General features: G+C 39.9%; 1 protein-coding gene across 6 annotated transcripts in view; it reads left to right on the top strand.

Moving 5' to 3' along the window:
- Positions 1-16,681, top strand: part of AFF2 (AF4/FMR2 family member 2) — a 512,420-nt gene that overhangs the window by 324,017 nt on the left and 171,722 nt on the right. For 4 of the 6 annotated variants that reach the window (XM_027847188.1, XM_027847187.1, XM_027847186.1 and 1 more), the window contains exon 4: positions 4,730-4,852. The exons of the other annotated variants lie outside the window; for them this stretch is intronic. In XM_027847188.1, the coding sequence (XP_027702989.1) occupies positions 4,730-4,852 (123 nt within the window). The remainder of the gene's footprint in view (positions 1-4,729; positions 4,853-16,681) is intronic. 6 annotated transcript variants of the gene reach the window in all.

The following is a 16,681-nucleotide window of genomic DNA, read 5'->3' as shown; positions in this document are numbered from 1 at the left end:
CGTGAGGCAGAGGACTGTATGTGGTCAAAGAAAGTGTGACCTCCATGCTTCTAGATGAATCTGCTGAGTTGTCTGGGTATCAGAACCTTCAGGGAATCACATCTCCCCTATTGTGCCTGTGTGATTCCTTATTAATAAAAGACTGTGGAACGATTGGCCAAAAGGCTTTCTTGGGATTTCTATAGAGGGCCTGAGTGAATGTTCTTTGTGTGAGCTCAGCCTACCTTTCCATCACTGCTCCCTGTTCTCCGCCAGTCTCTTCTTTATGCTTGGGTGGTCATGTTTGGAGATTTCCCCACAACTGGTTTTTCATACAGTCACATTTCTCAACCCATCTGAACGATGTTGTGCTTTGCATGGTAATCAGGGCCTCTTTGTCTCAGCTCCGGGCCGCTTGTACTTACTTCCTTCATTTCCCGCAGTCTGCAGGCAGTCTCTGCAATGTTAGTGTAGCCTAGGTCTTCCAGGAATAAACAACTTGGCTGTTATTTGGCGATGGTGGTGGTGGTAGTGGTGTTTCTAAGTGATTCATCCCCAATTTGCAGGTTCCTCTTTGAAAAATAAAACATGCAAACAAACCCCAAATAAAGCAATTAATGGGAATCATTTCACATACCAGGCTGGTGTGGCAGGTGCATGTGCTTGCCTCCTGGGCCTTATGCCTGTGTGCACAGAGTACTGTGGATTTACAAATACACACCTCAAAAGAGAAAGACAAAATGAAATGAAGGGGATTCACTAGCATATGTTTTAGAGAAGAAAAAGGCATTCCTGGTGTGTGATGAGTCATTTGTGAATTGCGGTCACCTGACTGGTGCTTTTATAAGAACTCCCAAAGAATGTTATTGAATGTGTAGCTCCAGGCTGCTACCTAGCATCTGTATTACTCAACTAATAACATTTTGTTTTAAAGTCGGTCATAAGAAAATATTTTGCAAACCAGCATCCTAAAAAGGTGAAGGGAAAAACTTGCATCCGGAAAGGTCTTGAGGATCCTGGGCTTGCTATCTTGCTTTGACATGTGGAATTAAGCTTAACAGCTTTGTCACCTGGGAAAGAATCTGTTTCTCCTCGTCAGGCATTCAGAACATAACAGGGTGGTTTTTGTTGTTGTTGCTGCTGGGTTTTGTTTTCGTTTTTTTGTTGTTTTGTTTTTGCCTTTCCGCCAATTCAGAGCCTAGTTTTGCAGTCCTCACATAGGCTACAAGTTTCCAGGAAATCAATGGTAGTTCAATGCCACCATAAAGGTGGGAGGACTGAGTCTTCATAAAGCATCATTTCTATTTCCACTAGTCAATCAAGGCCCACATCTTTCTCTCCAGCAGAGTCTGAGATGCCTATATTCTCAGATTATTTCCAAAGAGAATTGTTTCTTCGAGGTGCTATTTAAGAACGCATCAATTGAAACTTTCTGCTGAGTTGGGCCAAACTACCAAGGGAAAGGAAAAGAGGAGATGTCTAAATTATTGGCATTTGGAAGCATAAAGGGTTTCGTGGTCATTATAAAAAGCATAGCCCTGGCTTAGAGATCAGAGCAGAAAGAACAGTGAATCTTTCTGAAAGATATTGGAAATTGTGGCTTGTGATAAAAATGGTCTAGGTTTGATGAAATCTCCAGTGTCAATAAATGTGATCATCAGTTACAGTGCTACATTAATATTTGCATTGAAAAATCTTTATTGCTACCGATTAATGCCTGTGATTGGAAAGGGGGTGGGGGAAGCTGGCACAGAGAGGAATTTCAAAATACAGATGAACAACTTTGTGAGATAAGATTCCTTGGATGACTTCAGTGATCATTTAGTCCCATATTATCATTTTACAGATGAGAAAACTGAGGTCCAAGGTGATTATATGATTTGCCCAAAGTCCTGGTTAGTGGTAGAGCCAGGACTAGAATCTGGATTTTCTGACCAGTGCCCTTTCTATAGCACACTGCCCCTTAACTCTCAAAAGTGTTTTCATGAGTTCTTCATGTTAGTTAAAAGTAGTTATTTTCCCACTCAGAGGAAAACCAAAGACCAGGTCACTTTCCTTGCCTGTACCTGAAGTAAGTACCAAGTCCCCACTTCAAAGTGAGTGTTTAGAGCCATTTTAAACTGATCATAGTGGCTATAAACTTTGAACAAAGGCCAATAATTTTTTTAATTTATTATTTATTTGACATTCTTTTTAAATTTTGAATTCCAAATTGTCTCCCTCCCACCCCCTCCAACACCACCTGAGAAGGCAAGCAATATGATATCAATTATGCATGTGAAATTTTATAACATGTATCACATTGCTTGCCTTCTCAATGAGGAGGGAGGGCAGGAAGGGAAGGAGAGAATTTGAAACTCAAATTTTTTAAATGCATGTTTAAACTTGTTTTTACATGGAATTGGGGGGAAATATTTTTTTTCAAAAAAACATAACTGACATCAATTATACTTGTGAAATCATGCAAAACATTTTCATATTAGCCATATTTCAAAAAAAACAAGAAAAATTTAAAAAGTGAGAAAATTATACTTCAGTTTGTATTCAGAGTTCATCAGTTTTCTCCCTGGAAGTAGGTAGGATTTTTTCATCATGATTCCTTTGGAATTGTCTTGGGTCATTGTCTTGATCAGAGCAGCCAAGTTTTCACAGTTGATCTTCATTACAATATTGTTGTTACTGTGCACAATGATCTCGCAGTTCTTCTCACTTCACTTTGCATCAGTTCATACAGTTCTTGTGATGTTTTTCTGAAACCATTCCCCATCATTTTTTCCTCAGAGCACAATGTATTCCATCACATTCATATACCACAATTTGTTCAGCTGTTCCACAATTGATGGGCATCCACTCAATTTCCAATTCTTTGCCGCCACAAAAAGAGCTGCTCTAAATATTTTTGTACTTATGTATCTTTTTCCTTGATCTGTTTAGAATACAGACCTAGTAGTGGCATTATTGGATCAAAGGGTATATACAGTTTTATAGCCCCTTAGGCTTAGTTCTAAATTATATGTAAACAGTTTAACTTTAATGAGTCCATTATGATTACTCTTTCATGTTTAATTACCTTTCTATGCTTCTTTTGAGTCTTATATTTGAATGTCAAATTTTCTATCCAGCTCTGGCCTTTTCATCAGGAATGCTTGAAAGTCCTCTATGTCATTACACGTCCATTTTTCCCCTAACGGATTATACTCGGTTTTACTGGATAGGTGATTCTTGGTTGTGATCCTAGCTCCTTTGCCTTGTGGAATATCATATTCCAAGTCCTCCACTCCTCTAATGTGGTATGATCCTGACTGTGGCTCCTCCCCCACAAAGGCCAATAATAATGCAAATGTCAGTAGACTTCCAACTGATGATTTGTAGGGGAAAAAAGTTAGCCCTCTACCACCACCCCCATCTTGTGAAGCTAATGCAGATTTTCAGAAATTTTCAGCAAATTTCAGAAATTTCAGAAATTGTCAAAGGCCTTTAGCCAGGGCTCATCTGACTATCAGGTTTTCACTTATGAAACATTATGTATTCTTGTCAAATACATGTTTCATCTGTTTGAATCCAAGAATTCACAGAACAATTAGACCTTTTTAATTTTTTCAGTTCTCATTATGTTTAACTCATTTATTTGCCTCTGCAAGAAGAACCACTTTATGAGCTATCCTTCCTTTAAGCTGAAACTTCTTTGCTTCTTCCAGTTTCATTTTTGAGTGTTTCTCTAGGATGAGGGTAATGGTGACTCTGTGGTCTTTGAACATGGATCTCACATTTCAAGGACCAAACATTTAGTTCATTTACTTCCAAGTTTCCTTCCGAATCTAAATATGTGATTCTATGAATCAGGGTTTCTTAAACCTTTGGGTTTTTTTTCCTGGAACCCTGGGACAGTCTGGTAAAGCCTATGGATGGACCCCTTCTTAGAATCATGTTTTTAAATGCATAAAACATAGGATAACATAGTCATCAAAATATATTTCATTTTTTTTTTAAGTGAGGCAATCAAGGTTAAGTGACTTGCCCAATGTCACACAGTTAGTACGTGTCAAGTGTTTGATCTGAGGCCGGATCTGAACTCAGGCCCTTCTGACTTCAGGGCCGGTGCTCTATCCACTGTGCCACTTAGCTGCCCCTTCAAAATATATTTCTAAAAAAAAAGTTTGTGGAGCCCGGGTTAAGAATCCTTGCTATGAAAAAAAAAATTTAAAAAAAAAAAGAATCCTTGCTATGGCCTCTGTTATTCTTAGTCCCTTTACCCTTTGCCCTTTTTTCCACCACTCCTTTACTCTGCAGAACTGTACTAGGGTTGTCAGGGTGGAGCTGGGGAAAGAGGGCTGCAGTACTGAGAGAAATTTTGTATTTTTTGCTAGTTCACGGATTGTTGGCTAAATACTTTACCGTCAAGTATCCAGCCTGCTGTTGGTAAACATCTCCGTAATTGAGTAGGTTCGCTCTCAAATAGGAAGTGGTGTCAATTATTGTTACCTCTTGGTTTTGTTTTATTTGTCATTCACAAAAAGACTTTGTTCTTTTGCTGCCCTCATGACTGGTTTCAGTCTTCTGACAAAGCAGAATAATAATAAGATGCTGGTTTTCCTAGTCAAATCTTGTTGTCCGCCATATTGATTAAATTATATATATCTTATAATGTCTAAGTTCAACTTTAAGGAATTATGGGAGACATAGGTATCATGAGCATACTAAAAACAAGTTATTCTTATATTCTCATTTTTGCCAACTTTATCCCATACAGTCTGAGGTACATGACCTTGTATACGTTGAGCAACATGGGAGCATTGGATCTAATGAATCACATCTGTCAACCTCCATTGCCATGGCAACTGCCTTCCATTCTACATCCAAGAGACCCCGCAAAGTAAGAATAGTAATATGAAGCTATAAGATAATGTATGCACTTAGATTTCAAGAGAGCTATTTTTTCATCAGTGTGATTACTCTTTCTTCCAATTACGACCCCTTTATATACTTCAATAGACAGTTTAACTGTAGCCAGAAGAAATCATCATCTGATAGCCAGCTCCCAGGTGATGAGCCTCACTGAATTTAACTAGGTTATGTATGTATTTTGTGCTGCTTTTCAATAAGGAAACAATTGGCTGTGTAAATAGCAATTCAAACACTGTGCTATAACAGGTTAATAAATAGAGGACTGTTTTGCGACTACTATTAATTGGCTCTCACCTTTAACCAAGGTTTGGGTCTTAGCATCAGAGTGGCTGCCCCTTTTTTTGTTTGTTTTATGAGTGATAGTTATAGAAGTGGGTTTTGAAGAAGGTTGTCCCCTGACATCAGGATTCCTCCTGGTGGACCTTCAGAGGGAATTCTGTGTTACCCTATATGTAACTACAAACAAGGTATAACTAGGACTGCTAAAGTGATAAAGGGGTTCCTAGAGAATAATATCTGTAGGTCTCTTTGTTTAAGCATCGAATGAGAGACTATTTGTCAAAGCACTTCTCGCGGTGCCCAGAACATAGTAGGCAATATAGAAATTCTTATTCCCTTCTCTCTCAGAGCAGTCCTGGCAGTAGGAAGGAAACACACTTGAAAGGTATCATTTTCTTTCTGGACAGTCCAGTGAAATGCTGTTGAATAACCTTCAGTATAAAATGAGCAATGAAAACCAAGACTTGGGAGGGAAATCCACTGAATTTTCAGAAACAGGGCCTGATGTGTCTAATTCCACTTCTGAAAGAGATGCTGTTAGAAAGGAGCAAAAGTTGGACCATTGACAGAAGACTGACATTTACAACCACTTAGGCATATTTCAGTGCCCATAAATTAATAAGTGCTATTATCTTGTACCTTTAAATCTTCATTTGTCAAAATGTGTCCATCCATCCCTCTTCTTACCTCCAGTTTGCTCTTATACTACTACCTCAAATCCCCTCCTCTCCCTCCATTAACACATGTACACACAAATGTTTTGGCTTCAACCTGGTTTCTTTGAGGCTGGTGATAATGCATCTGAGGTTGTGGCTGATTTCTATAGAAGTCAGTTAATTTCCCTTTCTTCTATGGTCACTATACTATCTAATCCCATCCTGTAATAGTGTAAATAGTACACTCCTGGCCACAAGGGGGTATTAATGAGCACATGTCTAGATATTTGCTGATTTTGTGGGAGAACTGAGTCAGTAGTAGGAATGTAATGTACTAGACAGAGATCTGAACTGGCAGGACTAGGAATTTTTTTTCATCTCTGCCATTGAGTCCTTGCATGGTCATGACCATCCCTTCGCTGATCACAATTGTGACAGTGCTTATCAGGGAGGGAAATGATAGTGAAGAGCAGAAAGATGTTGAAATTGGCCAAATTCACCCAAGTATTTCTTGACAAGGTCCGAGCTAGAGGCAACATAATTGTGAGACTACTGAGGAATCACTTCACAAAGTATCTGAAAGAGGGGAAGGCAACAAACATGTGGAAAATACTGTAGACCTTATTATTACCAAAAAAGGCAACCAAGTGTATGTGAACAAGTGCAAACTGTATGTCTGATTTTCTCCCTGTACACTTATTTTTTCAAACTCATCTACACATGAGCTGAGGAAATCCTCGACGAGGGCATTAGCAGGGAACAAGAACACTTTTGTAAGTGCGCTTCTACTGTGGACCAGATTTTTTCCATTTTTTTGATTGACTTAAAGATATAGAAAACAAGGTCCCATTGGGCTTATTGTTTGTTAATTACTCAAATGCATTTTATTTGGCAGAACAAAAGATCTCCTTAAAGATTCTTTTCCAACAGTGTATCTCCCATATATACATCAACATCATTCAAGGTTCCTTGAAAGCTGTAACAACAGAAATACCCCCTCTTAAGCTGCCCTCTAATCATAAACATCAGATGATGCATAAAACATGGAAATCTGTGCTCCACAAAATCGTTTTCAAGTGTGACAGAAGAGATCTAGCACAGAGTCCAAACTGCAGAAAAATTCCCTGTGGATAGTGAGGTCCTTCAGATGTTTTTGATTGTGGACAACATCATACTAGTTGCATCAAGCCCCAGAACATCGTAGGATCTTCTGCAGAACAAAAGTGTTTGACCTGATCACACAGGAAGGATTGAGTGGAGAAAAATATGTTTCTTGTCCAGATTATGACAGGTAGATGCCTAATCTATAGGGTCCATGAGTATGTGTATCAATATCAATGTATGTATGTATATATATATATATATGTGTATATATATATATATATATATATATATATGTGACACAAACAATACAAATGGACTATGAATTGAGACCAGGATTAAACAGCAGGAGAAGAGCAGGCCAGATTGCCTTCAAGAATTTACCAAGCTCCTTTAAATGACTCTAAGCTTCTCTCAGCAACAAAGACCCATATTTTCATTAGCAGTGTTCTTCTAGTCTTCTTATATGACTAGGAGACATGGAATACAGAAGTCTTTCAAGAATTGAAAATGAGTAAGACACATCTGAGAGGCACATGGTGGATGTGAGCCAGCTGAAACACCTAATCAGCAAAGATCTTAGAAGGGCAACAAGAGTAAGTGGTGTCCTTGGGGCTTTTTGTGTGTTCCTCCTAAAAGATTCTCCATCTCCCGTCTCATCCCCCTTCTCTCCCCCCCCCAACCCCAACAGACTGTATGCTTCTTGAGGGCAACAACTTTTGTCGTCCTGTTTTTTATATACTCGGTGTCTAACAGAGTCCCTTACACATGGAAGAGATAGATACTGGACCTGTGATTTCACTGTTATAGCTCATTCCCTGTACCAGTACAGGTTGGCCCCTCTCTACAGTGTCTAATCTTGGAAAGTAGCCTAGGGTTGTCCCTGAGATGTTCAGTGTCTAGCCCATGGTTACCCAGTCAAGATGTGTCCCAGGTGGAACTTGAATTCAGGTCTTAATGACTTGGAGGCCAGCTCTCTACCTCCTATACCATACTACCTCTTCCAAAAGAGTTGCCATTCTTATTGGTTAAGAGACTAATAGCCTGTCATTAAGGATTTAGGGGAACTCACATAGGAAAGCTGTCTTAATTTATAGGGCACATAAAATGGAAATCCTGAGAATTCTAAGAAAGAGGCATATCATTGCATAATGGGTAGTAGACGTTTTTTCAGAACTTTGTAGGGTTTGGAATATGAGGTCATTTTCTTTTCAAGCCTGGATTATAAAATGTTTAAAGCTTAGTGAAACATATTTTATATTTAAGTGTCTGGCTCCATCATTTACAGATTAATGTTATAATCACTCTTTATTTATGCTGTGCGCTCAGCCAGAAGTCTTCAGGGCACCCACCAAAAATGCCCACTTAGCACAGCCATTTGGCTCTTTTTAATTGGGATGTTATTTTTTATTTAAAAGCCCCCTTCTCTTTCTGATCACCCCCTTTTTATGGAGAAAGATTGTAAAAAAGATTCAGTAAATCTTTGAGTAATCCTTAATAGTGCAATCCGTATATTGTTAGGGTTTATTTGTCTTAGTTGGGAGCATTTTAGGAATCCTAGCCCTCTATTGGAGAAGGTAATGTCTGCCAACGCCACTTTACAGAATTTCCCTGCAGTGGCTTCCTCTCCTAATATGTCAGCGTCTCTTGCCTGTTTCTCGTGGGGTCCAACAGCAGGTCAGCATTCATTGGTAAAGAAGGGCTTTCCTGAAGTGAGCAGCAAGCCATAGAAAGTCAATTAGTGAAAGCCAGCATCTACTGAGCTATTTGACAAGAAGGTGTTCTTGCTGCCAACATTTAGCAACTCGTGGAAATGGTCACCATTGGAAACCAGGTTTTGACTTTCTGCCCTGGGCTGCCAAATGTAGTACAGCCGAAAATGCTAAAAGGTAGTTGAACTTTGAATGATAATTTCAATGGCTGTCTAGTGAAATGGATTAATGCCTAATCACTACACCTCTGAGGCTTAGAGTTGCTCGCAGGAGAGAAAAATATGTTTGGGCTGACAGTTGAAAAGGTCACTGGTGAGCTGATGTCAGTTCCTAGCCGATTCCTAAATCTGGACTACTACTAAGATTTAGGAACTGGTGTGCATTTTTTTCCATCTTTTCAAACAACTGAGACATCACCAGGTTTCAATACAAATTATGATGCTTTTTTCAGTTCACTGGACAGATACTGTAGTCATTGGAGATGATGTCAAGGTTGCCATTATAGACTTTTTGCTCTGAAGTATAAGTGAGGCAGGGGCTCAGTGGTTCTGAATAATTCAGAAGCAGATTAAAATGTCACTGGGAAATATTTAATGAAATAAATACAAATACAATAGAAGGTAGATAATGTTAGGATGTGGTTTGTGGCCCCTAGAGATCCTTATGTACAGTTTAGGGGTCCCCATTTTTCATTGAGTTTGACACCACTGGTGTAGATCCTTTATCTAAGAGCCAGATTGCTTTTATTTTCAGCTAGGTGATAGCCGCTGACTTGGGATTAATCAAAAGAACACAAGTTACAGCTCTGAAATTAATTTACGTTTTTGGACTGTTTTGTTTTCCAAGTTACAGAACTCTGCAAACAGAAGAAAGAATGATAAACCCCATGAGAAGAAGGCAAAAAAAAGACATTGATCTATTAGGAGACACAAACATAAAGATAAAAAGGGACCCCCTAGATTTTATTGTGGTTCTATGGGACCTTTCTGTGCTGGAGAAGGCTCAAGAAGTCTGGCTAAGGCAGAGAACTGACTCATGGGATACCTCCTAAATCAATTTTCTTGAGAGGGAACCTGTTTTCCAAAAATCTCTGTTGGCACCTGGCTATTTTTCAAGAATGTTGGCCAAAGTGGACTATTATATCACTGATATTCCATGATCAGAATGAGAATTTTACAGTCTTGTTGGACTCCTAATTGATTGTGCACAAATCATTTGGCAAGTCTCCACGTTGCTAGAATAGCAATATCTGAACCACATTCCCATGTTTTAACAATTAATTAACATCCAGGTATCATAAAATATGGTTCTCCACATATTGCCCCTCTTTTCCCTTCAGTTACACTGCAACATGGTCCAGATATACCTCAGACTTGACATTGAATTAATATGTCTTTAGCACTTGCACTGCCATGGGTTTACGTGGTGCCAACGAACTTTCCAGAAAAGCACCACACTCTGTCTCCTTTTGGAAAATATTGAAGGATTTGATTTTCTTTACATCGTTTTGCTATTACCTCCCAATGAATCAACAAGCATTTGTTAAGCACTTAGTACGTGCTGGGCACTGTGCTAGGTACTAGAAATAGAAAGCCAAAATGAAATAAGTTCTCTGTGCCCTTGAGATTACAATCTAACCATAGGAGAAGGTGCACACAAACACACACACACACACACACACACACACACACACACACACGATGATCCAAAAAAGATAATGGAATAGGGGGAGGGACACCACAATCAGGAAAGGCATCGTGTTCAAGGTGGCACTTGAGCTGAATGAGTCTTGGAGGAAATTAGATGCTGTTAAGAGACAGAGCTGAGGAGGGAGCACAGTCTATTCATGGGAGGTGGGCAGGGAGATGGGGTGGGATGGATTTGAGTGGATAAGGGATAGTCAAAAGGCCAGTTTGGCAAATGTGTAATAAGGCTAGAAAGGAAGGTTGGAGCCAGGTTGTGAATGGCTTTAGTTGGGAAATAGAGTTCATAGTTGATCTTGGAGGTAATGAGGAGCCAGTATTAAGAAAGGAAATAAAGTGAAGAGTGTGAGTAGAGAAAAGGCGATGGATGTCAGAGGTAGGGTAGAAAGAAAACAATCTGTCAACTGCTTCGATATGATACTGTACCCCATCCCCCCCACACACACATGCTACAATTATCCTTTATAAGAAAGTCGTACATTTAAGCAAAATAAACCAATGCATTCAAATTCCCTGAGCATGGTTTTTCACCCACTACTCTATATTGTTCAACATGTGTATGCATTGATAGAGGCTGCTTCTCAAAATCTCCATCCTTATATGAGTACATGGACAGAAATATTCTCAAGTAAAAACTTTAGGTCAATCTTCCAGTTTTTCAAGTGCCATTTTTCATGGGCAAATAATTTCAATTCCGTTTTGGAAGCAGTTATTAAGTACCTACAGTGTGCCAGACACTATACTAGGCACTGGAGATAAAAAACCACAATGAAGAATAGTCTTTACAAGGGAGTACCAGACTTATAACTAAATATATAGAAAGTATTTTAAATACAAAGTAATTTGTCAGAGAGAGCATTAACAATAGGGGAGGGGGAGGAAGATGAGATAAGGAAGCACATCCTGTAGGCAGTGGAGCTTGAGCTGACCCATAAAGGATGCTAAGAATTCCAAGAGGGCACAGAGCAGGAAGGAAGAGCATTCCAGGCATGGGGGGCTGCCCTACAAAAGCAGAGAGGCAGGAGCCAGAATAGCAAGTCAGCCAGGAATGAGGCCCAAATCCCAAATAAGGCAGTAGCTAGGTAGCTAACAAAGCCTGAGAGGGTGAATTCAGCCTGTTGCCTGTGAGCCATTATTTATAGGAGAACAAAGTGGTAATTTTGCAAACTATCACATCTCAAAGATGGGACCATCTTCATAGTAATAAAACTATTACTCTGTAACTGTTTACTTATCAGGAGGCTGTTGGGTGATTGATGACCTGCAAATGGAGGTTATATCTCACTTCATTGGAAATGCAAACGGACTAGAAAATCTCTACCTAGTGGGGCATATTTTTAAGCCAAATCAGGCACCTCTGCTGACCTCCTATTTACATTTCTTTGAGAAGGAAAAAAAAGCCCATAAAAGCTATCAAGAAACACATTTCACAGCAGGCAAATTAATTGGTTTTCCAGTATTTGAAGGGAGGGTTTGTCCAGTGAATGGTGCCATTTAGAGGCAGAAAATTATTGGCTTATTTGTTATTGGATAAAAGGGGAAGAGAAACATTTTGTATCCGGAAGTTTTAATGTGTTTAAAATCCTCATTAGGGATTTATGGACATTCTTGCTTAGCCTATCGCCTCATTAATTTGAAACTAAATAGTTATTTCTGTGTTTCAATCTCTGTTCTTTTTCTTCTTCCCTTAAAAAAAAAACTTTTCTTTAATTAGATCTTGCATTAGAATTGGGTCTCTACACTAGCTGGAGATGGGGAATTAATTAATGAGATTTATAAATCTAATGGAAGTGAGTTATTCTATCATTTCATAGTAGGGAGCTGTTAAGCCACATGAGCAGATCGAAGAGATTTCAGGAGAGGAAAAAAATGGTAACTTCCCAGGATAAATTGAGCAGTGCTACTTGGCATTAATAGATAAAAGTATTTTAATTAGAGTTAAAAACTAATTGGGGAGATAGCGAGGAGTCTCTTGCCATTCAGCTGGTTTGCTCTTTACAATTCTCACTATCAGAGTAAAAGGCAATTTGAATTCCATTTATGTGACTAGCGTTGTCATCCGATGGCATTTGAGCTAGTGCTTTGGGTCGGGGTTAGAGAGGGCAGTGAGTGTAAAACTAAGTTCTTCAGATTAGAGCAGAGGCTCCCACCCATTCTGAGTATCCCTCCCCCCTCCTTGATTTTTTGTTGTGTCGTTTTTACCAAATTTTACTGATGCTTCTTGTTTTTATATCTCAGACCAAAAAGGTCTGGAGAGATCCTTTCCAATAAGCCCTTCTTTGTATCAAGCAAAAAACAACTAAGCCAAGCCAACTGACATAATGACAGTGTATATAGCAGTCTGCACCTACAGGGATCCATATCTCTACCAAAAGGAAGGAAGGGAATTTCTTTTTCTCTTTTTTGGGGCCAAGAAAAGTCATTGCAATTACAGTGTGCAGCTTCCATTTAGAGATCTTTTCAGTTGCTCTATTTGAGTCACTGTGTATATTATTTTCAGTGATTTTGCTTGAATCTCCATCAGTTTATACAAATTATAGGATCATAGTTTTAGAATTGGAAGAGAATGTAGGGGGCATGTGCTCCTACCCCTTTCATTTTGCTGCTGTGGAAGCCCAGGTGCATACCATTGCCCTTTGCCAAGGTCCTACAGCTAGGAAGTCTCACTTCTCTGGGGCCACATTGAGCATTCTTGCCCTGCAACACTCTCTATCCCGAATTCTTCATTGTCATGGCTTTCTCAAAGCACAGCAATATTGCATTGCAGTCAGATCCACAGTCTGTGCAGCTATCTCCCAAATGAGGGGCACCCACTTTGAGGATCCAACTCGTAGGTATACTATTAAGAGCTGCTGATTGACACAATTCATGGTGCCAGAAGCTCTTATAAATTCAGTAACAATTAAACACTTATATTTTATTAATCACAACAGCAGAGTTGGAAGGGATGTCACCAGCCAGTCCCCTCTGTGGGACATGCCCAATGGGTGGTCATTTAGCCTTTCCTTGAAGGTCTATAATGAAGGAAAAGTCACAGTCTCCTAAAGCATTCCATGCAATCTTTGGATAGCTCTGATTGATGTGTTTCCCTGTACTCAAACTAAATCTGCCCCTTTGCCCCTTCTGTTCCTCCCTCTTTGTTCCGCTTTCTAGGGTCAAGTTTTACTCCTCTTCCATATGACAGACCTCCAAATACTTGAATGAAGCTATCATGCCACCACTGCCCCAGAATTTCTGTCTTTTAGGCTCTACATTCCCACTGCCCTCAGACCATCTTCGTATGACATGAACCATCCTTAGTACCTTCATCTGGATACTCTCTCCAGATTATCAGTATCCTTCCCAAAATGTGGTGCCTAGAACTGAACCTAGTATTGCAGATGTGGTCTGACTAGGGATGTGTGTGTGTGTATGCTTAATAATACACATAGATTAAACATACAGGCGGTATATTTGATTATATATCATTGAGTTAAGCTGCAGATTTTTATTTTGAGCTAACGCTATCACTTGACACAATCTTTCTCTGACCCCCTCCCACCCCACCTGCCAATCAAGTCTCTTGATGGCTTCTTTCAACCACAGCTAGAGTGGAAAAGATCTATGTCATTTTTGCTATCTGAATCATTAAATGGCCGTTTCACAAAGAACATGCTGGTGTCTGGTCGGTAGGACTGGGGCCTTTGATGAAAGTCCTTTCTTTTCTAAAAGGCAGATTAAAAATATGATTCAAAGCTATATATTAAAATGATTCTTTTGCAAATGCATTTAGAACAATTAATTTGAGACCCCACCATGGGCCTGTAGCTGTGTCTTCAGAAGTGATTATAAAAACTGTGAACTGCTGCTCCACCTGTATAATGAGGAATTCCTTGGGAAAACCAGAACTGCCTTGAAGAACTTGACAAGTCAAGATGTATTTTAAAAGATAATCACGGTTTTTTTTAAGTGTTCCATGCTGGCAATCATGGTTTAGATACTTGGAGATGCTTGCTGAATACAAAATATTTAAATTTTTTGAAAATAGCTCTTCTTTATTGGACACCCATTTAGCGCTTTCAAATCACTGGCCTTTGGAGAGGATTCATTGATTAATGTGGCACTCTCAGATGCCCTTGTAGACAGTCCCTCTTTGGGTCCAGTTAGCTCACCATTGGGTAGCCTCCTGCCCTGGGGCCAGATTTTGCCCTCCGAGTGATATTGCTCTAATCACTGCTGCAGCATCCCAGGGGGATAATTACCTTACTATCTGGCTGCTCTAGTTAGACAATTCGGAATGGAACCTCTTCAGGATTAGAGCAATTGAAGAGCTATGAAGTGTGGCTAATTAGTTAATCTCCATTTCAAAGGCCAGTAGATAACAGGTGATGACACTCTGAAACCCAAGCACCCAGCCCTGGTGAAAAGGAGGATGGAACCTGGGACTGATCCTGTGCTTCCAGAGCTCCCAAGTGGCTCCGGCTGACCCCTCCTCTCTTCCTAGCCTTGTCTCCCTTTTTCTGCAATTCTCTCTATAGCTCTAGCTCCTAGCCTACTATCTCTTATTTTCCTTCCATTTATCTCATCATTTCTCTCTTTCCCTCATCTCTCTGTCCCCCTTCTCCTTTCTCTTCTCCTCTTCACCATCCCAACCCCCTTTAACTCTCCTCAATGGGGCAAAATATGGAACGACAAGAGTGGAGTGGGGGCAGCTAGGTGGCGCAGTGGATAGAGCACCGGCCCTGAGTTCAAATCCGGCCTCAGACCAAACACTTGACACACTTACTAGCTGTGTGACCCTGGGCAAGTCATTTGGCCCCAATTGCCTAAAAAACAAACAAACAAACAAACAAAAAAAGAATGGCGTGGATATCAAAAACAGTACTAAAAATAGTCTGGATTTTGTTTTGGAATCTATTTTATGTGTTAATAAGGTGGAATCCTAGATGGTGGAGCTCACAGGGACCTCAAGAAATCATCTCATTCTGTCCCCTGCCTCTGGGCAGGTAAGGGAGTATCCCTGTGAGACACCTGACACATATAACATGTATGTGATGCATTTCAATGATATGATTTTTACGGCCAGTTTAATTATGGTTTTATGAGCTGATGATAACGTTATTTGGCATTCACTCTGACATACCAATTGATAGCAAAGGAAGGTGAAGTTGAAGATTACTGGGTCAAAGAGATAGTGTCTAGGGTTATAAAACTTCCTGGCAGATAAATTAAAGACCGTGTGTGGGAAGCCAGGAATTGGCAATTAATAAAAATAGGGTGCTCAGGTCACCAGGAAATTGGTTAGTTCTTTTGGCATTAATTGCTATGATATCCTGTGATCATCTGGCTGGATTAGCAAAAAGATCATGCATATGGAAAACTTCTAAAATATTTTCTATTTAATTACAAAATGCAAATATGTTCTCCTTCCTGAGATGCCATTTTATGTGTTTGATACTGCAGGTCATATGCCTTGTTCAGAAGCTGAATGATTTGACTTTAATTTATGCATCACTATTTTCACACTGTCCTCCTTTACTATATGAGATAGCTGCTCTGTACAGGAGACAGGCATTGAAGTTAATAGAAATGCAGGAAATAGAAATTTAGTGGACTGGAGAGTTTAATCTTAAATGGAACCTTCTGTCATTGCAGGAACTCGTACTACAATGGGATAGGTAGCACATCTCGGTGGCTACTGCCAGGCACACCTTCTCTAGGGGCCAGGGATTGAGTTTAGTTGTGAAGGGTCAGACATGGGACTCTACTCTGAGTCTGTAATACACACACATACACACACACACACACACACACACACACACACACACACCCCTTTCCTCCTTGGTGGACTACTGTCTGGGCTCTAGTCTAGAGAGGCACATGTAAGGATAGTAGAATCCTCAGAAATATTGGGAACACAGCAACACAGGGCAGGCCTCAGGCCCTCTCTCCTCCAGGTTCTACACACAATATTAACAGAAAAGAAATGAGAGGCATGCTTAGCCACTGGAATCAACCCCCTGCACAGTACATTGACCTTACATGGATGTTGGCTTTTCTCTTGCATGGTGAACTGGCACCCAAAGTCTCCTGGTTTGATACTTTTGATACCAGCACCCTTCTCCAGCCCTGATTGTACCCACATTTTCTTACTGTCCCAGGTATAGGCTTAATGGCTCTATTTCATATTTAGAGCACAGCTCCAGCTGGGTTTCTCTGTTCCTCCCCCCATACACATTTACAGTAATACCTTTTATTTTTATATTGCCTTCATATCCAAAATATATCCTTCCTCCTCCCTATTCAGGGAGGTTATTTCTTGTAACAAAGAAAAAAAGAGAGGGAGGGAACAGTTTGTCAAAACTAA

Source organism: Vombatus ursinus, unplaced genomic scaffold (genome assembly GCF_900497805.2).
Source record: "Vombatus ursinus unplaced genomic scaffold, bare-nosed wombat genome assembly UNPS02015358.1, whole genome shotgun sequence".
Taxonomy (NCBI): Eukaryota; Metazoa; Chordata; class Mammalia; order Diprotodontia; family Vombatidae; genus Vombatus; species Vombatus ursinus.
Note: the sequence above shows the minus strand (reverse complement) of the source record. Positions and strands in the feature narration are given on the sequence as shown.